Below are 27500 nucleotides of genomic sequence, written 5' to 3'. Positions count from 1 at the left end.
CTGCTCTCTGTCAACTCTCACTTGGGAGCCATTCACTTAGAACCTTGGCATCTCTGAGTCCATGGAACATCCGCATTGACTCCAATTACCAAGGTAGAGTTCGACTACCTACCTGTGGTGGGTAGGGAGGCAGTTAAAGGTACATATATCTAGAAGCTATACCTGAATATGGCATCCCTCACGATTCCCGAACGACGCTTGACTGTCAGACGCCGTGGGCCACACAATCCCCAATGAGGAGCCACGACCAGATGGCAAAACCGTGGTCGCTGACAATGGAGGTTTTGGTTGGTTACTTTGACCTATATCTATCTCCTAGACAGAGCCTTCTAGCAAAGGACATGAATAGGGCGATCATGAGAGGAACAAATTAGTGTCTCAGTGTAAAGTTCCAGATCGGAGCCAAATTCCCCTTTTCAGTCAATACACAAACCAACAATGACATGCCATATTATCGAAAGGGGATTCAATAGTCGTGCAATTGTGTTCAAAAAAAAGAGAGAGAGATTTGAGGTTGGAGTTTTGTGTACCTGGTAAGTAAGCATGATGAACTCAGTAGAAGCATAAACATCAAGGGCATATCCTATTAGTGGGGCAACTTCCCGGGCTGTTCAGGCCGTGACTCAATTAGGTATAGGCACCTAGTAGCTTGGCTTTCTGTCGGGTGCTACCTTAGTAGCTTTCCTACCTCACGGTGGTAGCTTGGTCAAGGAAGCTCCTGTTCATGCTGCTTGGCTAGGTACTGACCTACCCACCCACCCAACATCTGTCCCCCGTCGAAGTGGAAGTGGAAGTGGAAGTGGAGTGGCTAACGTCCAAAACCAAAAGTAAGGTCGCGTCGCGCGCACGGAACACGCCTCCGCTTATCACAAGAACATCTCTCCTACTACGTGTCTGGCCTTTAATTTATCGTCGCCCTTGAGACTTTGCTATCTTTACGTTAACTAACCCCATCGCTCTGATTACCATACTGGCGCTACCTCTAACGGTGCTGGTATTGTAGCGTTCAGGTCTTTGCTATAGCAAGCGCATGCGATGCGGTGTTAGGACCACTACGCCCCCCAAATTTCGTATCCCAGCCCAAATAGTCACAACATACCGTCTGCCGAAGCATTATTGTTGGGTTCTCTCCTAGACCCTCCAGCTCCTTCAAGAGAAGCTTTCAATCGGCGGTTTTTGTATAGGGCATGATGGCGCGTCGTCGGCGCGTCGAGAAGCCTGCTCAAGTGGAGGAGGAGGAGGAGGAAGTCGTTGAGCGGGAAGACGAACAAGACCAAGAAGAACAACAGCACGAAGAGCCCGACCATGACTCGGAGAATGAGGAGGAGGGCGAGCAGCGCAGCTTGACTTTTGACGAAGAAATTTCCTGGAAACCCGCCAAGCCAATTCCTACGAGCACTCTGATAAAACGACTGGATAAATTATCCAAGGAGCTCTCCGATCTCGATCAAGGCGCCGCCGACCTGGACTCCATCAGGCATGTAGCCAAACAATTAGGACACCGTAACCTACTTCAGCACAAGGATGGCGGTGTCAAGGCATACACAGCATGCTGCCTAGTCGACATTCTTCGGCTCTTCGTTCCCGATGCTCCTTTTACCGACGACCAGATTAAAGTGTGTTCGGCACGATTCTCCTTCTGTATCTGTACCATGCTAACATGCTCCAGATGATATTCACCTTGTTCATCAAGGATATCCTGCCAGCTCTGCACGATCCCACAAATCCATATGACAGCCAGCACAAATACGTTTTGGCATCTCTTACGGAAGTCAAGAGTATTTTGCTCCTCCACCAAATCTCAAATGCTGACGATCTATTGTTGAGACTCTTCAACAGCACATTCGACGGAGTGTCGGCATCTGGTTCTAAGCCAGCGTCTGAAGAGCAGGTTGCTAAAGATGTTGAGATTCACCTGACAGAAATGCTAATGCAGTTGATTGACGAGGCCGAGAGTGTGTCAGCTTCTGTTGTCGACGCGATTATCAGTCAGTTTCTGAGAGCTGCTCCTCCCGGTGGAAATCGACATAGAGGACAGAACGGGAATCAATCCACTCTTCTTCTCAAAGAAGAACCACCAGCATATGTCATGGCGAAAAATATATGCAATGGATGCTCTGACAAAATGGCACGTTACGTCAGTCAATACTTCAGTGACGTTATTCTCAACGCTTCCGGTTTCGCTACGAAATCCAATGTGCAGCGACATCCGGATGATTCTGATGATGAAGACGGGACTCTTGGCCCATCAGAGGCAGATCTGAGGAGTCTCCGTCAAGCCCATCTACTCATTCGCGAATTATGGCGAGCCGCCCCGACAGTTCTTTCGAACGTGGTACCGCAGCTCGATGCGGAGCTTTCAGCAGACAATGTGCATCTTCGTCAAATCGCCACAGAGACGATTGGCGATATGGTTTCAGGCATTGGTGCAGCGGGGCCACCACCTCCTCCTTCGTTGGAACCAGCGGCTTATCCTCCCATAAAATTACTGGACGATAATCCAACTCCAGCCGTCGAGAACGTCTTGACAAAACCTTACTCTCCTCAGTCTTTTGCTCAAACACATCATGCCACCTATCGCAACTTCGTCGGGAGAAAGAACGACAAGGCCGCCATCATTCGGGCGGCCTGGATCTCTGCTGCCGGTTATATATTGGCCACGTCTGCAGGGGGCATTGGTCTTAGCCGTGAGGAGGAGAATGAGCTCATCAAGGCACTCTACGAAAAGACTCAATGACAGCGAAGAGAAAGTTCGGCTGGCTGCGGTGCAGGCAGTCGAGCTGTTCGATTTCCGCGACATCGTTCTGAAACTTGGAGCTCTCGGAGGTGTAGAGAAGACTGGCTCAATATTTGCCAGTTTGGCGGATCGATCTCGTGATAAGAAGCCTGCCGTGCGTGTTGAAGCCATGGTTCTACTGGCAAAGTTGTGGTCAGTTGGTGCTGGGGAGATTGCTGATGGGCAAGAGGCTGTCATATCCTGCTTAGGTGGTGTGCCTTCCCGTATCCTCAGTGTGTGGTATATCGGCGATGAGGATCTCATCATTCTTCTTGAAAGGGTCATGTTCGAGTGTTTGGTCCCTTTGAAGTATCCCTTCATAAAGGGTGCAAAATCAAAGGTGGCCTCTCAGTCGCAGACGGCCAGTAGCCAGGCGGATCAGGACAAGATTCGCGCAGAGAGGATCCTCCTATTACTTAAGTCACTGGATGCGTCAGCTAAGAGGGCCTTTTTCATCATGCAGGCCCGTCAGCCCCAGGTTGCCAAGGGAGTTGAAGTGTTCATTCAACAATGTGAAGCCTATAACGGGGGGGTGATCAATGCGAACGAGGAAAAGGTCAAAGCCGCCTTGAGCAAGACCTTCCAGTGGTTCGGTGCGTTTTTCCCGGATCCGCTCAAGGTCCGTAGCGATCTCCAGAAGTTCGCCAAACTCAACGACCGCCGTTGTTACCAGCTTCTCAAGTTCATTATTGCATCCGATACCGAATATCTCCATGTTCGAAGAGCCATTAAGGAGTTGATTGCCAAGGTCCAAAGTAACCCGGGGTCAGCGAGCTGTTTGGATACCCTCATCCCTCTAATTTACCGGGCCGGCTCTTTGATGTACAATCGGAGTCACTTGGCTACGATTATGGACTACTCCAAGAATGACAAAGCTGGATTCTCTACAGTCGCCCATGAGATCTTAAATGATATATCACAGCGGAATCCTGCGCTTTTCAAGGCTCATTCGGACAATCTCAGAAAGGAGATCATCAGCCAAGCACCGTCGGGCAGCGAGCCTAACGAGCCCGCGGTGGTAGATATTCTCAAGGCATACTCGTCCTATTCCAAAAGATATCCCCAGGAAATCACATATGATAAGAAGTTCATCCAGGTTCTTATGGATTATGCCTTATGCGGTGTTCCTGCCAGGAGTGCCAAGTATGCAGTCAATATTCTGCTTGCTAAAAACGATGACAAGAGTAAAGTTACTGCCACTGCTCTTCTGCAAAGAATCATGAAGGACTTCAAGTATGGCTCGCCGCATTTCTTGACGAGATTAGCTGCCGTCAGCCAGCTTGAACGCCTAGCACCAACAGTCACTCTAGACTTTGATGGGACAATTAACGACCTAACGATCAAGCAGATTCTGCGTCAAGTACGTACCGATGACAAGAACTCTGAGGTTTCCTGGGTCGAGGATGAGGACATGAATGAGGAACTACAAGCGAAATGTCTTGCCATGAAGACGCTGGTCAATCAAGCGCTCGCCAACCAGGACGACGATGACTCTCTGACTCGAGTGAAACTGGTCTTTAAACTCCTGAAAGAATTTGTGGTACAAGAAGGAGAGTTTTGCAAAGTTAAGGATACTCCATTGGCTCACAAAAAACGACTGAGACTTCTTGCTGGACTTCTGATCCTGAAATTATGTACTGTCAAAAAGTACGACGACGAGTTTGATCCCGCAAGCTTCAACAAGCTTGCAGAGCTCGTGCAAGACACAGAACTTGAGGTTCGTCGTCATTTCATGGAGAAATTACAAAGTTACATCACTCAGGGAAGATTGCGGGCAAGATTTTACACAATGCTCTTTTTGGCTGCTTTCGAGCCAGCAATAGAACTCAAAAGCCGGGTAGAAACGTGGCTGAGGTCCAGAGCCCGACTCTTTGCTCAAAACAAGACTCACGTACTCGAGGCCATGATTAGCCGTTTCATTCCTCTACTGGCTCACCATCCTGACTACAGCTCTGACGTTGATGACTTGGCTGATTTCGCCAACTATTTCGTTTTTTATCTGAATACATGTGCGACAGAAGAGAACATTTCATTGATCTACAAGTACGCTGAGCGTGTCAAGCAAACGCGCGATGCACTGAACCCCGAGGCTAGCGAGCGGATATACGTGCTGGCTGATATCGCAATGGCCGTCACACGCAAGTGGCAAGAGAGGAAGAACTGGGTTTTCCAGGCTTATTCCGGCAATGTCGGCCTGCCAAGCGGTCTTGTGCAAAGCTTGCCGTCGAGTAGCGTTGCCCATGAGATTGCGCAGAAGCAACATATGCCAGAAGAGCTAGACGAGAAGTTGGACGAACTGCTCAAAGCTGCCGATCGCAAGAAGGTTTGTGCTCCTTAGTCACTACGAAGACCACTTCTAATGATTGATCATAGAAACGAAAATCAACAGGAGAAAAGCAGGATCCTCCAGCAAAGAGGGCGAGAACTCAAATCAAGACAGTCATCCGAGAGAAGCGTGATAGCAGGCCCAAAAAGGTCTCGAAACCTAGGAAATCCAAGCCAGTCAAAGAGACACCACCGCCTTCGGAACGTCGTCGCAGTGGTAGAGCTCATAAGGTGTCTGTCTATACAGAGCGAGAAGACGAAGAGGACGAGGAGGAGATGCTGGAGGGCGTGGCCGACTGGGAATATCCAGAAAATGATAGTGAAGGTGGAGAGGCCAGTGCAGGCGACGATGAATCAGAGCTTTCGGACGCTCCCCCAGAGGAAGATGAAAATGACGATAGGAACAAGGCATCGGATAACGACGAGCCTCCAGAACCGGAAGCGGGTAAGCCCGAAGAAGCCCGATTCAACGGAAGAAACGCCGCTCCATCACTGAAGGGCAGGGGTGCATCTAAGCCAGCTGTCAAGGCCAGTGTTCTTGCAGAGGTAAAACGACCAACAAGGTCGACAAGGCCACGACGAGGCAAGGGCACAGACGAGATGGAAGTTGATGTTGACGAGTAACCAAGGGGCCCAAATACCATGGTTGGGATTACAGGATGCCAATATTTTGAAATCATGCCTCTTCTATTATTGCTGGGTCTGATCTCTCTTATATAGATACAAGAGTGGCGACAAAGCTGATGAGATTCGGGGAGTCGGTTCGACTTCTGTCATACAAGGAAGGGAGTCTTTGGTTTGTGGGTAATTTTCTTGCCGTATACCCTCTCATACGGGACTCAAGCAATAGCATTTCGATTTCATGACATCTCATTCTCGATTTACAAGTCATGAGTGACATTTCATGTTGTATGCACCTAAAAGGCCAGTCATGGCTATACATATCAAGCATGAGAAACATGCAAGCAAACGCTTTGATATTGATATTTAACTTCATGTCCTAGCTCAGTTGTACAGTGCCCAATTCTCCCGTAGACTCCAAAATGAATAATAGACCAACCTGAAGAAGGGGAGACAGCTGTTCGTGCTGTTCGTTTCGTCGGTTCCTTAGGACCCCGCCATTCCCTTCTGTGCTCACATAACTCGAGGCTTTATGTACAAAACAATGATGAAAATCCACCAGTCACAAACTCTGTCTTTGAAACTGAAAATCCCGAGGCCAAGTATATTTGCAAAGAACCAAGAACGCCCATTCGGTCATCGAGCAAGATGCAACCCAAGACAACAAGGCCAGGCAGTAAGATATATGTTACAGTGGCGAAACCTCTGTTTCACATGTTGCTTGAGAAGCGCCCACATAATAAATCGGAAATTCAGGGATTGGCCTCCCTCGCCACGCGCTTCGCAACAGCATTCTTGTGCCCTGAAAAATCGAGATGGGTCTCAAACTTCTTAACCGTCATATCTGGGCCAGGTGTATAGAGCTTGGTTGTACAGTCCAGGCAGCGGATACGCGGCAGCCAGGCATATTTAACACCTTCGGGCAGAGGCTGGCCTTGGATAGGGAGCTCTGTCACGGGGTGCAGAAAGGAGTACTTCATCGTGGCCTCGAACCTGTCGCCACGGTTATAGGTCTTCTCTAAATCCTTGAGGGCATTGACAAGCCATTCCGGGGCCGGGGGCTGGAGGAGCATTGCAGTCAGTACCACTGTCGATGTGCGTGTTATTCAAAGGCTTGGTGACCTACTGATGGCATGTGAGAAGACTGTCCAGGAACTGTCGGGGGTGCCGGTAGCCGGCCAAGTTGACCTGGCGGAAGGGACGAGGATGGAGTTGCTGAAGCGTGAGGCATAGCGCTGGACGGGGTCGAAGGTGGCGGTGGCATGGATCGTGAGGGAGTGGAGGCGCTGGGTGCTCGTGGGAAGGACACTGGTGTCTGAGATGGCGGCCTCAAGTCTGAGTAGTCGCGGCTCATCAACCGCCTCAGCTTGTCGCGGGACAGCTTGAGTGTCACGATCAACTGCAACGGCTCCTCTGTTTCCTCTCTGAACCGGCGGGAGGTCCTAGTCTCGTGGTGATGTGTAATGGCACTCGATTCAGGGGTTTCAGACCGGCCGATGTTGGCCATTCTTTGTTGAGCTGCAGATGCAGCACCACGCATACCTCGTGTTCGAGCAGTACCGCCCGTGATTTGTGACGGGGCGGGTGAGTCAGGAGCTGAATCGTCGCTATCATCTGAATCTGAAATCTCTCCATCACGTACAACGCGCTTCGCCCTAGGGCCAGCAGCCCGTTTGTAGAGTCTACTCTCGTCGATGGTAGCCGCGGCTCCAGGCAAAACAGAAGAGACGACCAATGTTCGAATGGTTCTTTGCCGTTCTCTAAGATCGGGCAGCTGGGGACCTCCTCTTCTGTTGATCGATCTCTTCTGGCGACGCTGCTCACGAGAGAATATCGTCTCGTTCCGCTCCAGATCTGCTTCGCTGAGTTCGTAGAGGTATGGTGCGTATTCCTTGGCCTGCTGCTGCGGTCGGAAGACAGCAGGGAGCGGTGTCTGGAGGAATGCGCCGACGAGATCAGGGTCTTCGACTGGCCGACCATCGAACGGGTGGCCAACGCTGTATAGACTTCTGGTAAAGAGTTGTGTCTGCTCTCGAATACAGTGTGCGATGGCGGTTGTAAACTCCCCGGATAGGGACAGATCCCGAGCCATGTTGGCAGCAAAGTCCTCTGGCGAGTTTGACGGGTTGTTGATTTCCCATTCGAACTGGTCAACAAGGGTATGCTGGCCAATCGTAATATTCAGCTTGACGAGGATTCGCATCTCGTCGTTTTTGTATGCTGAATAGGGGAGCTCGGGGTCAAGCGCATCATCTTCCGAGTATACCAGCGGGTAAAAGTCATTGAGCTGCTCTCGCATTTGATGAACAACCTGCTCGTATACCGGTTGAGATGCGGGGGGCTTTAGGCCCATGTCTTCAACGAGTTGCGCGGCGAACAGTTCAACCTGGAGAAGCCTCTCGTGCAAATTCCAGGTAAAAGTATCACGCAGCTTGATCTTGTCCCACTCGACCTCTAAACGCAACGGGACCAACTCCTCGTGCTGCTCGGCCTGCTTCAGCATATCCTTGCGCTTGTACTTGAGGGGTGGGGTCGTTCGTTGGCCAGGTCGGGGCTTCTGGGAGGGATAGATGATTCGTGATGGTCCTTGGTTCTCTGTGTATCCATTGGCAAAGCCATTGTAGCCCTCACCGTAGAGCCTCGACGGGGGGAACCATTGACGATACTCGGTGCGGACCTGGCGGTATTCTTGGATCTTGTCGCGCGTGTCGCTCATTATCCTGCGTGTCTGGTCGAGCTGACCGCCGAGCGCCGCGGCGGCGATGGCATCGCGGGTGATGTACCGCTCGACCATGAGTTTATCGAAGGACTCCTTCGTGCGCACCGGCATATTACTAGGGGAGTTTGAGGGGGACACATCCTTATCTGCGCCTGTGGCAGCCGAGCCCGTGGCCAGCGCCGAAGACGTTGACGCGGAGGGCTGGGCGGTCATGTTCAGACGGTAACGGGGGCGTGGATCGCGGTCGCGGGTCGCGGCGCAGCGGAACTGCCGCGTTAGAAAGGAAGCAAGCGAGAGTTTACAACTTTTTGTGTTCAGCACGCGGCGGATAGTTGGATGTCTTATCTGAACGTTGATCTTGGCCGGTGGAATCGGCGTTGTTGGATGAAAGGCTAAAGGTTAAAAACCGCGAGGCGACAAGGCTTGACGATTTGTTAAGTTCCGTTTAAGTTACTAAGGTTGCCTGCCAATGCTGGTGCAGGCTGGGGGACGTGAGGATTTCTGCCGGGCCACGCTGCGACCGGGACGTGAGTTTGATCAGCCAGGGCGTCCTGTGGCTGGATGTAGCTGTACGTTGCATCGACGTATATTTCCGGTGCCGACTGATGTATCTCGACTCGGCTGCGCCACCTGTGTCTGTACAGGTACATACCTACGGAGTATCTAGGTGTGGCTTGTAATTCGGTAAGTTGAGGGTACCTCACATGGAGTTGCTCGTCATTGAGATGATGTCTTCTGTGTGCTTACCTAGATACATAGTACTTATTACTCTTTATACCTACCTATTATGCATAGTCTGCCTGGTTTTTCTTTATCTTTGATATGCCTTGGGATACCTTGTGTTACTATAGAGTTCGCAGTCTGGAGCTTCAAAGAATGACTAGGTAGTCCTCAATATTCTACTGAATGACCATACTAAATTACCTGTAGCGTGTTACTATAACTACTGAGCTATGTGATTAAGCTTGGATTTTGGTAGACTGGGAGGGCTCGTAATTACCAATGATCTTTATTTTCTTAGCTAATTGTGAACCTCGTCACATAAAGTCGTCGACAAGCTTGTAACCTTAAGGTTGTGATGTTGATGATGTACGCCTTGCAACGGCCTAGGCCAAACAGCCTGCACGTAAAACATAAATACATCGAATCTAATAAGTCAATGAGTTATAATGCACAGGTGCTACTAATAAGTCGCCCTGGAGCAGCAAACCAAATTCCAGAATTGTTACATACTGGGCGCGGGACCTGGGAACTGTAGGGTATGCTGCCAACAGAGGCTGACGATGATGGATGGGTGTAGCCGCAGCCTAAGGTACCTAATATGGAAATAGCCCAGGGCTGGATGATTTGTGGCATGGATATGTACACTGCCCCTCATTACCAAAACTGCCTGGGTTGTCAAATAAATGAACTGTGTTGCAAAAAAAGGTTGCTATCCCCTAAGAGAATAACGTGAGAAAGTGAACAAGTGGAGAAATACGGCACGCCCAGGCAGCCAGGCTCCCATGGATATCAGAGAAACCGTTTACCGAGTGAATATCGCCGGCTTGGACCATCAAGGACTCATCACGGACGTCCATGTCTGTCTGCAAGCATGCATGCATGCATGCTGCGGCTGCTTGCGCACACAAACACGCCCACACTGCACGGATATTTATTTGTCTTCAGTCGAGTCATTGAGGAATGGCATGAGCTGGGCTAATAACAGGCCAAATATGTAGACAGCGACTCGCCGGGAGTCACAACAAACCACGACAATATATAGGTAGGTCAGTAGGCAAATACCTGATGCCGAATCTGGTGGATAGTAGGTGTAGTAGGTCCCTAGTAAATAAAAATGAATAAAAATAAAATAAATAAATAAATAAATACATACTGCTACTTCAGGCTCTATCCTCCACCAAATAAATACCTTGGGTAAGGTAGAACAAACCAAACCCTGTTGTCGAAACCCTCGCAGCTCATCAAACCCCACTTCCAAGTCCCCATTCCACACTGGGCGCTATTCGTATTGGATTGGATTCTGATTCTTGTGTGCGCGCGTGCGACTGACCCGACCTGACTTGACTTGCTCCAGCCTTCATCCACTCTTCCCCGGCATTTGCATTTGCAGTTCTTCTTTCACCTTTTTAAACCCAACGAGTCAACAAGTATTGCCCATCATGTCGTCTGAGACCAAGGAAATCGGTGAGTTCCCCCCCCGGAAAAAGCCCCAATTAGCTCTCCCATCCAATCCCTTCCCTTCCATTCCATGTAGGATCTCAAAGCTCCTCTGTAGCTCTGCCGTGCACTGGGCATGGGCGGCTGTCCCGTCGGAGGCACACGACTGACTGTTGCTGCCCCTCGTTGCTCCTCACTGCCCCGCCACCACACAACAGCATTTACTGCGAATGCCCTCGTCATCAGTACCCCGCGATGGCCTCACCCAGGCACACCAATTTCGTCGCATTGAGCTCTACTGTGCTGACATAACCACGCAGACTACTCTCTGGCTAACCCAGATACCCTTACCAAGTACAAGACCGCCGCTCAGATCTCCGAGAAGGTTCTTGCTGAGGTCTCCAAGCTCGTCGTCCCTGGCGCCAAGATCGTCGACATCTGCCAGCAGGGTGACAAGCTGATCGAAGAAGAGGTTGCCAAGGTTTACCGAGGAAAGAAGATCAACAAGGGTTCGTCTTCGTCACACACACGCAAGACTTGGTCTGTGGACATCGCTGAAGCTGACACCACCTGAAAGGTTTCTCCCACCCCACTACCGTCTCCCCCTCGTCCTACGTCACTCCCTATACTCCTCTCACCTCCGACGAGGCTGAGGCCAACACCGAGATCAAGGATGGTGAGGCTATCAAGATCCAACTAGGTGCCCAGATCGATGGCTTCGGTTCCATTGTCTGTGACACCGTGATTGCCGCCCCAGAGGACAAGGCAGGCGACAAGATCACCGGTCGCACTGCTGACCTGGTTCTCGCCAACTACTATGTCAACGAGCTTCTCCTGCGACTAATGATCCCCCCTGGTCTCCTCACCCAGGGCAGCGAGGAGGAGAAGGCCAAGGCTGCCTCTCAGAAGGCCCCTACACAGGCCAAGATAACCAGCCTCCTGGAAAAGGTCACCAAGGCCTACGAAGTTAACCTCGTCGAGAGCACCACCTCTTGGTTGTTCGACCACAACGAGATTGAGGGTAGCAAGAAGATTGTCCTTGCCCCTGCCGAGGGCACCAAGGGCGAAGGCGTTCCTGAGGTTGGTGAGGTATGGGGTGTCGAGACCGGTGTCAGCCTGGGCTCGGGCAAGGTGAAGGGTCTTGATCAGCGTGCTACCCTCCACCGCCGCACCAACCAGACCTACGGTCTTAAGCGACCTACCTCGCGAAAGATACTCAATGAGGTCCAGAAGAAGTTCGGTATCTTCCCCTTCAGCTTGCGACAGCTTGAGGACGAGCGTGATGCCAAGTCTGGTGTCGTCGAGTGTGTCCGAGGCAACGTATTCCGCCAATATGAGCTAGTTGGTGACAAGGACAACTCCCCTGTTGCTCGATATCTCACAACCCTTGGTAAGTCGCACATCGAGAGGTTGACCAGTTCGAGAGTTGATATTGACACGACATGCAGCCATTACCAAGAACGGTATCACCAAGCTTGGTGGCCCACCTCCTCTGGACCTCGAGAAGTATGAGTCCGACAAGAAGATTGAGGATGAGGAGGTTCTCAAGATCCTGGAGCAGCCCCTAGCCAGAAACACCGGCAAGAAGAAGAGCAAGCCTAAGAAGAAGACCGCCAAGAAGGAGGACGATGAAGAGTAAAAGAAAACGACAAGATAAGACGGACAAGCTGGAGAGTTGCTGAACAATTGATGAAAGAACCCGAGGATATGCAAACAAGAATCAAGTCAAACAGGATGCAAACCCAACATTCAGGCTCACAAGCATCTCTACCGTTGGACGAGCTGTGTGGATAAAAATACTTCCATCGAACAGAGTGGGCGGCTGGATGGTCAATATGCATGATTGGAATCTCGAAAAGCGAAACCCACCGTGTTTGCCAGATGGTCTGGCATGACCAGAAAGATATATATAAGTCTAACACAACCTGATACTGATCAACCATGGAATTCTGTCTTATGTGATGCATGTTTGCAGGAGTTCAACCGAACTGACTGAATCGTTGAGGCATACCAAGGCAGGCTGGGCACAGTAGCGATAAGACTGACAAAGATGGTTAGCGAGCGAGAGGCAATATGACCGAGAACGCAAATTACCTTAGGGAGAACACACGATACTGCGAGTTTCTGCACAGGTGCCGAATACCAAAGTACTGAGTGAGCGTGAGCCACTCTTTGTCATGCCCATTGATGGAGCAGACCCCCTGGCAGCATATGGTCTATGACGATACATGGTAGCAAAGTGCGGAGAGCAGAGGCCAGACAGTCGTCCAGTTATTGGTGATGTGGCTGCCTTGAGTGCCGGGACTTGCAGATAAGGGATGACCATGTTGAGTCGTTGTTGAAGCACAGCAATACCAACAGTGTCATGCCAGTTTGATGTCTATTACTGTCGACATAGGGCATCATATGCCCGTCGCACTGTTAGCTGCAGATATCGAGGTGAGCCAAGCCAGCCCCTATTTATCCATTCAAACAAACAACATGATGAGACGCTACTCTCGAGTATCATTACACATACCGACAAGATAAGAAAAAAACAAAACAAAACAAAACAAGAGTTGGGCATGAAATGAAAGACACTGTATGTATGAGCCATCAGGCTCCAGCTGCACTCTGTAGCATATTGAGCGTGAGCTACCTTTGTGGATGGGTTGGGGAGTGAGTGTGGGTGGCTGGTTGCTGGGGGCGAGGGAGGAGAGCTCTATTAACCTAGGCTTTATTACCTGGAAGCTCAAGCTATTCTACCACGGCTAAGACACAGAGCTCTTTGTGGAACTGCGTACAGAAACGAATATCAGTCCAATGGAAAGGATGAAAGGGGAGAAAAAAAAAGAAGTAAAGCAAAACAAAACAAGTTACTATGTAAAAGTACTAAGGAAAGGAGGCGAACTCGGAAAGGTGAGCACATCCAATGTAACTGAGTACTGAAAGCCAGGGAGGGTGTTTTAGAAGCTTCAGTGCTGCAGGAGCCACTGAAAAGTATCCTATCTTAGGTAGTGGAGGACCTAGGTTAGTACCTAGACACATGAAGCATGCAGAGCCACTTCCATCCCATACAGTCCCTTCCTGGTTTACGAAAGTATGTACCCAAGGTAGCAAGCTTATTAGCACCTATTCCGCGGTTTTTACTTTAGCTGTCGCTTATAAGTTATTGAATAAGAGGGTGAAAGTGACACGCGAAACAGATAAGAAAAAAATCGACTCTACAGGTCAGCAACACTCTTTTTCTCCCCGTTATCCCTGAGCCACCTCCCCCCCTGGTCCCTTGTCTGTCCGACCCGCGCCCGTCAGCTCCGGTGCATGCATGCACTGACACTGACTGACACTGGGTCTGGGGTCTTTTTTTTTCAAGGACTGACCTGTCGAGGCGAAGAGGCAGGCAGGGCGTTGACCATAGCACAGCAAAAGCCGAGTCTCAACCTGCTACCCACCCACTCTCTCTTCAACATCATCATTCCGCGTTCACGACCTCGGAAAAACGCGATAGAGTTGCAGTAATTCATGCTGCTTCCCAAGATAAAAGTATTAAAAACCTGGACCCCGCCCTTTTTGTGCATTTTATTTCAAGAACACTGCTAACTGAGCAACCTTTTAGCTGGCCTAGAGAGGTGCGCTGCCCCGTCCCGCGGCAACTGGCACACACAGAGAGGCACACACGCAACACACCACCACCATCATCACCAGGTCAGGCATGCCAAAGGCCGGCACAATGATCTCGTCAAATACCAGAACTACACGATCTCGTTACTCTAGTCCCGCGCAATCACAGAATACCAAATGGAACGGAGTACTCGACGCGTCTAAAGGGGCAACAGAGGGTTCAAGAGCTTTCATGCAGCGCTGGCTAGAGCCGACCGTGCAGAGCAAAGCGAGCTTCGAGGATGATGGGTTGGTTCGATATGGGGTTGTTGAGAACATGGCGCCCTTGGGAAGTCTGCCCAAACCCAAGAAGACGGGACCGGAGACCAACTCAGGAGTAAAGAGGATTATATTGCGGCCCTCAGGGGGGGGGTGCTGCCAAAAATGTAGCGCAGATGGGCTCCAGCGACCCAGTGGTGGATGTCGTGGATGTGGACGGGGATGCGGAGGCGGATGTTGCGATTACGGCGAGAGCGGCAGACTCTTCCCCTCCACCTGTGGCTCTACCCCCTACACCGCCACGGAGAGTATCTATTGTTCTCAAGGACGCAGCAGCAGCTGCCGACGATGAGAACGACGAAGACTACGATCCGAGTCGACCAAAGAGACGACAATCGGGGCGCACATCTCTAGGAAGACGGTCGCGACGCTCCTCTGCCGGTCGCAGAAGCTCCATCGTGACTAAGCCCACAGCAAAGGAGGCAAAGGAGCGCAGAGAGTCGGAGAGGGAGCCGAAGAAGACTGCAAAGTCGGCGGAACGAGCCAAGTCATTCAAGGAGCTCGAGGAGGATGAGGAGCTGGAGGCAGCAGGGGCAATCACAGCAGAGGCGACGATTCACGCAGCTGAACCTGTAGAACCTGAAGACAAAGAATTCACGGACAAGGTCGTCGAGGCTGCAGTGGACGAGGCCCTAAAGCACTATCGATATCCGACTGCGTGGGCTCTGCGGACCCTCTACGACGAAAAGTCAAGCGACCCGCGGTTCGTTGCCATGATCGAGGAGGTTTTCACGCAAACGGCAGATGAGGCTACGATGCAAAGGTTTTCCAGAGAGATGCAGAAGAAGAAGCGAGAGGGCAAGAAGGACAACCAAGGCTGCTACTATTTCATCCCTCCAACAACCAACAGCAGATTCACTCCTCACAAACCCAAGGCCGCGCCGTACGGCAAACTCCTGCATCACAATCAGGTGGAAGAGGTGGTCGAGGTTGTAGAGGTCGAGACTGAAGACGAGTCAGAGGTGCATATTCTCGACACGGAGGAAGCAGAGCAAGTGAAAAACGCTCATCGACATCCAGCTCGAGCTACCAAGAGGGCAAAGACATCTCATTCTCGCGCTCACTCTTCTTCCCATCACAGCAACACCCATCCCCATACTCAGACTCACGCCCACGCCCACGCCCACTCTCACTCGACCCGCAACACGCCACGGAAAATGTCTTCAAGTAACCTACCACAAACACCCTCGCGCAAGCGAAACAGACGAGACTCAGCATCTAGTGATTCCTCTCTCTCATCGGCCCTCAGTCTCTCGTCGCCTGAGGCCATAATGGGCAGCCCAAGCCCTGTCCGTAGAACAGGCACGGGCACCAGTCGCCCGGGGCCAGCTGGGCCCGACTCCAGTGATGCGCCAAAATCTCGGCCAATCACCACCCGCCGCAAATCACTCGCCTCCAAGGGAGGTGCCAGCAGCAAGGCCAAGCCCAAGACCACCAAGCCTGCTGCTACTAAGCAGCCATCACCCTCAGCTCTCACACTGTCCACCCCAGACATCACCAAGGGCATCAAACTCAAACCCACTGATGCACCCGCAAGTGCGACCATCAGCGTGAGCGCCGACGCCAGTATGCCAGGAAGGGTTTCTGCCGGCCAAATCTTCCCAAACCTGCCTACAAAATCAAAGACAGCAAAGAACAAGGGATCATCATCTGCCCTGACTCCAGCTCCATTCTCGGCTGATGACGCTGGCCATGATAACGACGACTCCTTCTGGGATCGGAGACGCGATGCGCAAAAGTTTGCCAACAGTGTCACGGCGACTGAGAGTTCTATCCGAGGGGGAGACGAGGACGAGGACCCCTTCACAACCCCCGCAAAATCGACGAGGAAGACGCGTCAATCCATCGCCGCCGCAGGCTCTGCTTCAGTGGGAACGACGAGATCCACACGCTCGGCGAGCAAGAGACCTCACGACGAGATTGACTCTGCCGTGTCCCCTGTTGCGTGGTCTTTCCAGCGTGAGGATAGCTCAGTCGGAGGATCACGGGCTGCGACGCCCACGCTACGCCCCCCAAAGAAGCCGAGAACTGGTCTTCGTATCAAGTCATCGTAAGTTTATATCTCAATCATCATCTTCATCACCAGCGACTTGGCGTGCATCACAAAATTCACGACTATTGTCATCTGCATATCGCTTTATCTGCTTCCACCTTTGGAAGAGACTCATGGATGCGCGTGCGAGATCATTCATGCCATGTCTTTGACTCTTGGCTTGTCTTATTATCAGCCTCAAGGTTTTTGCCCGGGATGACTGCGCCGTGACTCGCTGCTCATTTCATCATCATTCTGCTCTGGTCGGATCATGCTAACTATGTATGATTTCTAGCCCTGTCAAGAAGAGAGGAGGAACAGCTGCTGGCGTCCCCCGGCCACAAGGAGAAGCCCTAGCAACCAACGGCGTAGCCAAAGATCAGGTATGTATTTTTTGTTTTGTTTTGTTTTGTTTTGTTTTCTTTTGTGCTCATTCATTCATGCTGTGCAAATTCGCGACATCCGCCCTAGACTTGACCACCAAGATTGGATTGTCAACATCATGGGTTTTGCTGGGAAATTCACCAGATGGTGGCCAATTTTGCGACTCTGTACAGACCTTGTGCCTTGTCTTGCCGGGCCAAGGCCAAGATGGCTTACCACTCACTACTGTACGGGGTAATTTCTGGTGCCCCCCGAAGGTCCGCTTTTTCGAGCCAGCCCCCAGCAGTTGAATCAGCAACTAGGAGCCGGTGACCAGAGAGAGAGCCAGGGACGTGTTGAAACGCGTAGCGCAGCGTAGCATGTCGTATCGAATTGCACAGGCTGAATTGAGTATACTTAGCATGGCTCGCGTTTGGCTAACTCTACCCCCTTTCTCCAGGTGTCGGACAACGACGAAGATTGCTCTGCCTGCGGTGCCGCTGGCGACGTTGTCTGCTGCGATGGATGCCCACGGTCATTCCACTTTGAATGTGTGGGCATGATACCCTCGGACCATCTTCCCGACGAGTGGTTTTGCAATGAGTGCCTATACAAGCGATACCCATCGCGGATGCCCCCGTACAAGGGTGTGTTTGCTGCTGCCCTCGTCAACCTGGAGAAGAGCATTCCTCGCGCATTCAGCCTCCCCAAGAAATTGCAGACCCGCTTTGAAGGCGTCAAGGCCGGTGCCTATGGCGAGTACGAAGAAGTCACCACCGCCAAAACGACCAAGTGAGTGATATTCCCAATAGCAGCTTTAATTCTAGACATGCTGACAAGGGCTCAGGAGGAAGAATGGCTACGAAGAGTTGCCCGACTTTTTCAAGCAGCGCGATGAAGGACAGGCTGTGATCTGCCACGGCTGTCAGAAGCCTGCCACAGATGTTCGAGCCATCATTCCTTGTAGCATTTGTCCCTTCTACTGGCACATTGACTGCCTAGACCCTCCACTCGCTGTCCCGCCTGTCCTCAAGACCTGGCGATGCCCTCTACATCCAGAGGAAATAATGGCAGAGGTCCGCTCATTGGCACCTGCTCACCGTTTTCGCAAGATCAAAGGATCGCAGACCATCGTACCATCTCTCACACGAGGTACCAAGAACAACGGGTACATTGAAATCGACTGGGAAGATGAGCCCGAGCCCGCCAACAACTCTGGCTGGCCGGATCCTGACTCGTTCGGTCGAGCTTACAAACTACCAGCAAAGGGGATCGTCCTTGATTTTATCGAGCAGTAAGTCCATTACTTGTTTTTTGCATAATCAACTTTCTAATGTTCGTCCAGACTACGTCGTCAACACGCTGGCTATGGCCCTCGTCATGAAGAATCCAGATGTGTGTCGTGTATTCCAACAACTGGAAACGGCCGAAGTCGCCCTCTTGCCGGCTCTGAGTTACAGCGGACTGTCGATGAAATGCAGTTAGCATTGACCCTGACCAGTCTCAAAGAGCGCAAGTCGGACGGCGTTGACCAACTGATCACGGCCCTGGTAGTAAGTCGTCGCAACGATATTCCCTCACCTCACCACACGTGTCACCTTACTGACGATCAATCAATCAACAGGAGACAGCTGATGCTGGTGTTTTGTCACTCATGGCTAAGGCAGATGCCAGTAATTTATCTACTGGTCATTTGACCGAGAGCGACAAGCTTAGTCTGCGTGTCCTTCTAAATCAGATGGATTCCATGGGGGCTCGCATTAGACATCTGCTTGGCGAGCCAGAGCCTGTGAATATTTCCGCCACCATGCAAGACCAGGATGTCATACCGAGCATCCTTTCCCCTCAAGACTCAGCCATTACTGAGCCACTCGACAAGGTTATGACACATCCTGTCACGGAGCCCACGCCCCCTTCTACCATTGACCACGCTGAAGGCTCTATGGATCTCGACTGAACAACCTCAGCTCTCACTCTCTCACTCTTGAGTTTCCACCCAACATTCACAAAGAGTAATTGCGATAATATCGGTTCTCTGCTCGAATTTACCATAGTCTTTTCCCTTATCCTAATTCATCATTGGAGGAATCAAACAGGACCTTTGTACGGATCTCTTCAACCTCTGCATGTATCTATGCAAGCCCCCAGCGTAGCATTACGCAACCACTATCTGAAGCGCTGTCTTTTCGCGCGACCTTTTTGATTATGGATCGCCGGGCTTTGGAGGGTTTCGCTATTTGAATCACGAACCATGGTTACAGAGACAATCTAGATGCTCTTTGTCTCCATCAATTCCGCGTTTGTTATTTCCGTCTCGTCTGAAGGAGACCGTAACCCAAAGGCAACCAAAACACACACGACCACCCCACCTCTGAGCAGCACAAAAAGCCCAGGCATCGTCTGAGCGGTGCCATTACTTCATTACCTCAACCCCACCTTTGTTTCTTTCTTTCCGATTTCTATATTATGCACGAAACCACCCTTGATTACCCAGTTGGTGGTGGACATGACATTAGTAGCAGCTAGTAGACACAGGGTGTTTCAAGATCGAGGTGAACTAGCGCTGCGCTAACTACTCTTTGTTTGTATCATAGTTGAGAGTTGACGAGGAGAGAAAGCGATATTGATCGAATCAGCCACCCGGGATGGATTCAGAGGCTGGTGCGATAGAAGTATTTGTCAATACGAGAAACATGAAACTGAAGACAAGATATTTGATTCTTCATCATCTCAAGACTGGCCACCATCCCCAACGAACCGTGATATGGTACGAAATGTCAGAAAAGTCTGTCCCTCAAGTTTGCTTATATTTTCGGGGTACACCCGACGCCAATATCATTGTGTGCTGCAAATCTAGACACTTCAACCCCAGTTGTGCACCACAGAAACTCCATAAAACATCAATTGCTAAGTCGTAAAAAGCTCAAAGACGTAGATACGTCAGGAGGCTCTCGCAAATCTTTTAGTTTTAATATACAACAAACCTCTAGGAGGTATGTCTTGCAAGGTTAACCACTCCCACCCAAGGATTGCAAGATGAAATCCTGGCATCGTCCTTAATGCCTCAAACACTCCCCCTCTCCAAGCCTACCATCGTGTCTATCATCAAACGCTGACGTTGGGCTGGGCCAGACCTATAAAAAGGACTCATCACAGACGGAGCGACCAATGACTCCACAGTGACAACAGACCTAGGGGCAACTGCCGTTTTGAACAAAAATCGTAGTGTTTTATTCTGTTTGGAGTTTTTCAGGTTTTCCAGATTCGTTCAGTCGTTAGAAGTAACCATGCCTCTCCTCTATCTCTTGCAAAACTTCCAAGACCGGCCTGAGACGAGCTCCGCAAGAAGTAGAAGGTAGGTAGGTAGGCATCGAAACAAGAGGACAAGACATCCAAGTGACGGGCGAAAAACGTCAGCCTTGGTCAAGTCACTATGACAAACACGGTCGTCTTTGAAATGTGCATCCGTAACCATTCCTCAAACGCCGCTCCAGCTCCCCAATGGCTGCATGCTAGAAATGATTTGAAAAAAAGAGAACAAAACCTAAAAATCCATCGAAAATGGTGTCGGCCACCCGGGGCGGCGCGCGAACCGCGGTTGACTTGATCATCTCTGAAAATAGTGGATTAGCCCCCTCTTCTTTGTTGCCCATTGCGTGACTGAGGTTGTCTTACGCGGCCTCGTCGAGGGTTACCCTGCTCCTGTTGCTGCATGTATCCCATGTTGGGCATGCCTCCCATGTTACCATAACCATAGTTGCCCATTCCCATACCAAACCCTGGGGGTGCGAATGGAGTCTGGCCAGCGGGCATCTGGGGCATCTGTGAAACAGGCGGTTGGATAGGACTTCCATTCGGAATGTTCTGTTGACGATACTGGTCGACAGATGGGTTGGGACCATTGAAGCCACCATAACCAGCCTGCATAGGAGGATAGTTGAAATTCATGGGTGGCGGCCCTCGATTCATCATCTGCTGGTACTGCATTTGTTGCAAGTTGGCAGGCATTGGACCTCCGGGTGCGTTATACATCATGCTCTGGTTGAACTGAGGGAATGCGGAAACGCCGCCATCAGCAGGCTCGTTTCTCTGGCCGCCATAGGGCATATCAAATCCAGGAGGGTTAGTTGACTGGTTCATGGGGTTATAGAAAGGCTTATTGGAGTGCGCAGAGTTGGCATGATGGCCATTTGAGTTTGCCTGTCGCGAAGATGGACGTTGGCGTTGCTCAGCATGTGTACTAGCATCACGGTTGTTACCGGTGCTGCGAGTCGACAGGCCAACCTCGTCCATCAGGCGCTTGTAACCTTGGTTGGGCTGGGCCTTGATTCGCAGAAGAACATTCTTAACATTTTCAACCACCTGGTTGCGGATAGACTCGTCGAAAAAGGGCGTAGTAAGAACCTTGAAGATCAGTGTAGCACCGCATTGGTGGTCCTTAAGAATGGCTTCAAGTACTTGGTCATTAGGCGTGAAGAACAAAGCTTGAAGGATGGCATCGCGTGCATCCGCCTCTGCCTTCTGGTTGATGACCTTGAGCACTGTGAGATAGGCAACCTTGTGGGTGCAGAGATGAACCAGATAAGGCACTAGCTGGGGCGAGAGAACTGTGCGCCGTTGGGGAAAAGTGCAAGTGTCAAGGAACCAAGTCAAGAGTAGTGCACCATTAGCGTTGGTTGCCAACTGCACGCTGTTCAGGGCAATGGTAGCAGCGAGCATTCGCTGTTGGTCCTTGGTGGAGTGATGGCTCTCGAGGCATGCTCTCATGGCACGAGCACCGTACCGGCCCTGTGAAATCTCCCACATGCGGGCAAGCATAGTCTCAAAGATGAAATCATTGTAGGGAGCACCAAACTTGAGACAGCCTTGGAGAACATAGTTGCCGTATTGGTCCAGGAAAAGAGGGATAGTGTAGGGGCGGATGTGTTCAACAATCAATGACATCTGCGCAGGGGTCTTGCAGACATCAATGATCTTCTGGGCCGCCCAGGTACCGTTTTTGTGCACCCCAATCTCGGCCATGTGAGGCGCAATCTCGGACAGCATGGCATCACGGAGTTGATCGGAACAGTGCTCAAAAAGCTTCTGTACCACGGTGTTACCAAGATAGTCGGACGAGAGCTCGGCAATCTCCGGAAGCATGTCCACAGCGATATTCTCAATTTCAGCTTGAGACAAGCTTTGGTTATCAATCCGCTTGCGGATATCCCGAAGCTTGGGTGCATCGTGAACACGAGTGTGAGCAGGCTCGCGGATAGGAGGGATTTCTTCAACAAACGAGTTGAACTGAATGGCCGACTGCAGGTTACGAGAGATTCTGAATCTATCCTCTTCAGACGCACCAAATTGTTTGACAATATCGAGAATATCAGTGGTCATATCACGGAGAGCAGGAGCCTTAGGGGTTGCGTTTGTGGTGGGAATGGCAGGGGTAGTATCGCCCGCAGGTGTACTGGCGTTCGTTCCCTGGACGTTATCTTGTCCCTTGGCAAATGGGTCAGGGCTAGGGGAGGGGAAGACTCCGTCGTGACCGGGAGTGTTGGAAGCAGATGGAGGCTTAGCGAAGTTGATGCGTATGGGACCAGCACCGGGAAAGATTTCCTTGCTGTTCATGCTTGCCTTGGCAGAGATGGCGCTTTCCACCCTCTCAAAATTGACGAATCCGCAATTCTTGTGAGTGAGGACACGAGCTGACAAGATGGGGCCATGAGACTTGAACATCTCAATCAATGTGGAAGTGGTCGTGGAAGTGGGAATGCTACCGAGCCAGAGTGCGCTGGTAGGACCCTCAAGACCTTGCTCGTCAGCACTGAGGAGACCAGCGTTACGGCTGCTGGATCTGCCGAGGTTAATTCCAGCAACGGCTTGAGGAAGATCCTCGTAATCCTTCTCGTCTTGCAGTCGAATTTCAGCAGGGGCAACAGGGTTAGACAGGTTGGAGTTGCCGGACATGTATGTTCTCATAAGTCGACTTCCAGGAGTGTCCAAGACGCCGGCGGTACGCGCACGAGGGCGATTGGCCTGGTTGGCAAAAGCCTGGACCGCGAGATTGTGGCTATGAATCGCAGCGTTGGTAGCAGCCAGCTGATCTTGCAGAGCTGCAACATACTGAGGGTCGAGGGGCATTTCAGTATCGTAATCATCTTCGTCATCGGCATACTTGTCCTTGTTGTTGACTGAGTATGATCGGAAACGGCTTGCTTGCTTCGTGAAGTCTAGATTGGCAAGGTAAGGAGTAGCAAGCTGTGCTCGGGGAGGCTGTGGGGTCTCTGCAAGGCCAAGATAGTCCAAGGTTCTCATATGGACATCGGACTCCCCACCTCCTTCTTTTGAGAATTGAGATTGAGCTGGCGAGCTAGGGCCGTTAGAGCCGACACTGGCAATGCTAGCCAAAGTGGACGCTCGCTCGCGTCCTACACCTGTAGGATTCCAGCTGCTGAAGATAGAGGGACCGAATGGCGAGCTGGTTCCAGGAATTGGTGCAAACTGACTCCTCTGAGGCATGGAACCGGCACGAAGTCGGGAGAGCAAGGTTGAGCTACTGGAACTATTCTCCGGTGCATCAGGATTGGGAGAGGGCGACTTGAAAGGGCTCTGAGTTGGCGTGGGCCTGTTTGTCTTGGCAGCTAGGCCAGGAATACCGATCATGCCATTACCTGCACCCCCAGGAGAGAATCGAGACGGCACCGTTCCGGCTCGAGCGCGCCTTGTCTGAGGCATTGAATCCGGCGTAGGAAGCTGGGCAAAGTCCGGGAAGCCATCGGTTGGGGACTCGGGAATGTTCTCACGTAGTGGCGTGGAATTGCCGCTCGTAGGGGGGCCGCCCCAAAGGCTTCCCGGCATACCAGGTACTCCTTCTTGGGCCTGGATCTCGCGAGCTCTACAGGGTGGGACCAGTCAGTGTCGGCGCCATCAACAAATGAGTAGGAAGAGCATTGGGTTGAAACCTAGGGAAGGTCGGTATCCCAGGGTGGGGAAGAGTAAGGAAACACGGTTTGGGGACAGACGAACCTCTTGGAGAATAGACGGCTTGAACCAGGGAGTTCGTGCGACGGAGAACCAGCCCCAGATCGCGAGATGCCCGCCATCTTACTTGAAGGGTTGAGGCCACCAGACAAGCCGAATGGGGAACGAGAAGGCGGAAGAGGGTCGATAGGGGAATTGCTGGCGGATGGGGAACCAGAACGAGGTTGACTGGAGGCGTAGCCGAGAGCCAAGTGTTCGGATCTAGAAGTTGACATTATCGATTATCTAGCCGACCTCATGAGACGGTGACACAAGCAAGTGTCGGGCCGGATAGTTGATTATTATTTCTCAGCGGCGATAATTGAGAAATCGCCGAAGGAATCAACGTTTAGACGTTTCTAACGGCAAAAAAGGACAATCCCTAAAGTAGAAAGTCGCCGGGCGAGAACAGTCTAGCAGCTGTGTTTTCGACGACCTCGGAACGATGGACGAGGGAGACGACAACGTGGAAGCGTCGGAGGATGTTCGAGCGTATTCGACAGAAACGGGGGGCTGGATTTAAGGAGCGCGATGCGAACAAGAGAAAATCCAGGAACCGCCGGTATTACAAAGGATGCTCGTGCGAATTGGAAGAGGCCTGTCTGAGCCGAGAGCAGGGTCGTTATTCTATAGCTGAAGAGACCGAGGGGACTAGGGCAAGCAAAGCAAACTGCTGCTCGGACGAAGATGCAATTGAGGTGGATTTAGGTGTGGATGTGGATTTGGACAAAGGTCGTCCAGCGTCGTCCGAGCCCGCGGCTTGAGAGAGGGCGCAAAAAAAAAAAAGACAAGGGAATGTAATAAGGAGACTACTTCGGGCGGAGGGCAGGAGGGCACAAACAAAGATATGATCAATATACAGGCCTCATTGAAGAAGTACAAAAAAAGGAAGATTTTTTTTTGACTGGGCCTGGAGAAGCAGACGAGACGAGCGCGCGATTATGGGGAATGGGGCACAAACGGGGGGTGAGGAAGGAAGAAGGAGGAGGAGTCGAGGAAGGAGGGATGTGTGATATGTGATGTGCGATGTGCGAGGAGGTGAGCGGGAAGGAACCTGGAAAGGCCTTGGAAGATGCTGTCCCTAGGTACTAACTAAGGTACCTGCGGACGGGACGGGAGTACAGAGCACTCCACTGTACTGGTACCTGCCCGTACCTACCTACCTGACCAACAAGGCTACTTCTTGCCCTGCCAACTACTAGCTGGGTTGTAAACGACTTGAGGCCTGGAATGAGGATACAATAAATAGACAATCCGAAGCCTACCTATATCGCGCCGTAACTGGCTAAGAATTTCTGTCACCTGCAATTAGTATCTACCTACCTTAGGTAGGTACTTATATCATCCTTCACCTCCTAGTAGTTCGCCAGGCAAGAACGTTGGGGGGGGGGCCGGGGGCGGGAGAAGCCAACGTTCCGTCAGATTTTGCTTTAGAAGACGCTTTTTATAATGGGCTGGAAGCTCAAGCGAGGCGCCCCCAAAGAAACGGAAAACGATGTGTTCCGATCATTATTACCTACCTACCTACCTAGTTACAGAAACAAAGTTTCTTACAATCAGGCTGTGGCATTCTTGTCAGCCTGAGGACTGTATACGCGTCCAGCTTCGTCATATGTCAGTACCTACCTAGGCATTGCAATGATTTTGGGTCAATTCCGGGACTGTTCGTTCACTCAATTGCCACCTATGAATACACACTCGCCCACTGTCCCAGGCCCTTGCATTCGATACCCAGCGGTGTCTGTTGGTTGATGAGCATGCCCATTGATTCAGCCAAGATGTGATGGTTCGAGATGCCGGAGGGCTACCCGCATAAACGGGTTCAGGTATGAAACCCAATGCCATCTCCTATTTGTTTCTGACGGGTTGGTTGATCACCTACCCATTGACTCTGAGCTACAATAAACAATCTGAGGCATGAGCTGCAACTATTTCTAATCTCTTTTCCAGATCCTCGTCGCAGACACGGTCACATGGGTCAGCAAAAACGTCCGGCTTTCTGCCATGTGCCAGAAATAACTACTACTTGGTCCAAAGATCTATTGAGCTACCCATGTGTAAGGCATGCTAAACTTGCCCAAGTCTTTTTTATCACTTACCTAGGACTGAGGCCCTAAGCTTTTGTCTCCTTCAGGTGAGGACCATACTACCTCCGTAGTTGGCGGTAAATTCTAACACGGCCCCCCCCGCAATGATCATTTTTAGAACATCTGTCAATGGATGTTTCCATCGGGACTCAGTTTGAGTCTCCTATACCAATAAGCGACCTGTAAGCCTTCAGGTTGAAGCTACCTAAGCTTGCCAGGATATCTTCAACTTTCTATTCGTATCCGCCTCTCAACTGCTGTCCCCAGCTCTACTTTGTTCTGTTTATCAAATACGTTCTGTTCAGTTTGTGCACAGACAAGACTCGCTTTGTTTCTCCACATCCATACTCCATGGATATCCATATCCAGAAGTCGGCAAGCATCCGAGCATTTACGGCATTGTGCATCGGGAACTCTGCCAAATACATCCTCTGGTCGAGGTTATACCGCTGAAGAGCTGAAATGGGCTTCCTCCAGTGTCGTCTTGGAAGTCAATGAAGTAGTAGCGAGGGGCATAATGGGTTGGCTACCAAGCAAGCCATTTCTCTCTCGCGCGCTCTCTCTCTCTATACTGTACTGTAGATACCTAGGTAGCTAGGTAAGGTTATCTTAGTAGTTTGTATGTCAATCCTGTCACTCCCGTCAACTTGTACTAGGTATACTTGACAATACCTACAAGGGTACCACATGGGTCATACATAGTATGTGGTATCAAATTAGGTATCCCCTATTCCGCCTTACAACCTTTTACGACCAGCAAACAAAAGCTTCTCCAATACTTGAAAGGTTGTTACTCTGCTGCTTGTCACTCGGATTCCAAGACTTTGTGCTCTCAGCTCGTTCGTAGCATTCAGCACCGACTCGAATATTGCCGTCCCAATGTGATCTGCCAGCCGCCCTCTATCTCAACTCTAGAGTCACTACTCGGCATTCTTGTAATTCGACAGTTTTTCTTATTCTCCATTTTCATGCTCTTGCAGAAGCACACTCCGATTGGTCGCACTGATGACACCTCTCCATCTCCCTTTCAGCCCCCTGTTAGCAGCAGAGCCAATCGTGACTCTGCACCTTGTCGTCGGGGGATCTATTAGCCTCTTGATGAAACAAGCCTTACTATAACCCCCTGTCTTTTCGACTCCCTACCCGTACATAACACCCACAAAGTGGGAGCTTAGGGGTTATCATGAGTATCTCGAAACATAGCTCTTACCATCCCTCCCCCTTTTACATATCAGTGGTGTTTCCAGAGCTATCACCAACACTCCCTGTTCAAATTTCGTTGCTGATTCTGGGCCATGTCTCAGATAGCGGCCCGCAATCCCCGGACACTATTTTAGAAGTTGTCCGGCCTCGGTGTAGTCCTGTCTTCTTCGACTCAAGAATTTGGTACACGGCGCCATCAGGAGTCACGATTTCAGGTAAAAGGGAGCAGTTGATCTGGATGCGTTAGAAATATCCATATGTTGTAAGGATCATCCCTCCGGGAAATTATCC

General features: G+C 51.0%; 5 protein-coding genes; 3 read left to right on the top strand and 2 right to left on the bottom strand.

The window, feature by feature from the left end:
* Window positions 1–1190: 1190 nt before the first annotated feature.
* FFUJ_02909 (probable SPO76 protein) lies at window positions 1191–5725 on the top strand (the record flags this gene model as incomplete). XM_023574696.1 has 4 exons in its annotated part: window positions 1191–1616; window positions 1670–2687; window positions 2746–5099; window positions 5150–5725. 4 exons carry the CDS (start codon window positions 1191–1193, stop codon window positions 5723–5725), a joined length of 4374 nt encoding a protein of 1457 aa, XP_023428004.1.
* A 749-nt stretch (window positions 5726–6474) lies between these two features.
* Window positions 6475–8654, bottom strand: FFUJ_02908 (related to transcription factor snf5p; the record flags this gene model as incomplete). XM_023574694.1 has 2 exons in its annotated part: window positions 6475–6783; window positions 6849–8654. 2 exons carry the CDS (start codon window positions 8652–8654, stop codon window positions 6475–6477), a joined length of 2115 nt encoding a protein of 704 aa, XP_023428003.1.
* A 1949-nt stretch (window positions 8655–10603) lies between these two features.
* Window positions 10604–12240, top strand: FFUJ_02907 (related to 442K curved dna-binding protein; the record flags this gene model as incomplete). XM_023574693.1 has 4 exons in its annotated part: window positions 10604–10628; window positions 10922–11110; window positions 11179–11991; window positions 12050–12240. 4 exons carry the CDS (start codon window positions 10604–10606, stop codon window positions 12238–12240), a joined length of 1218 nt encoding a protein of 405 aa, XP_023428002.1.
* Window positions 12241–14292: 2052 nt separating this feature from the next.
* On the top strand, window positions 14293–18871 carry FFUJ_02906 (uncharacterized protein; the record flags this gene model as incomplete). XM_023574692.1 has 7 exons in its annotated part: window positions 14293–14577; window positions 14636–16569; window positions 16847–16934; window positions 17375–17706; window positions 17762–18208; window positions 18260–18467; window positions 18539–18871. 7 exons carry the CDS (start codon window positions 14293–14295, stop codon window positions 18869–18871), a joined length of 3627 nt encoding a protein of 1208 aa, XP_023428796.1.
* A 1670-nt stretch (window positions 18872–20541) lies between these two features.
* Window positions 20542–24155, bottom strand: FFUJ_02905 (probable RNA binding protein; the record flags this gene model as incomplete). XM_023574691.1 has 2 exons in its annotated part: window positions 20542–23794; window positions 23926–24155. The coding sequence occupies 2 exons, from the start codon at window positions 24153–24155 to the stop codon at window positions 20542–20544; spliced, it is 3483 nt and encodes a 1160-aa protein (XP_023428001.1).
* Between the last annotated feature and the right edge of the window lie 3345 nt (window positions 24156–27500).

This window comes from Fusarium fujikuroi, chromosome FFUJ_chr03 (genome assembly GCF_900079805.1).
Source record: "Fusarium fujikuroi IMI 58289 draft genome, chromosome FFUJ_chr03".
Lineage (NCBI taxonomy): Eukaryota > Fungi > Ascomycota > Sordariomycetes > Hypocreales > Nectriaceae > Fusarium > Fusarium fujikuroi.
This window is presented reverse-complemented; position numbering and strand designations above follow the sequence as displayed.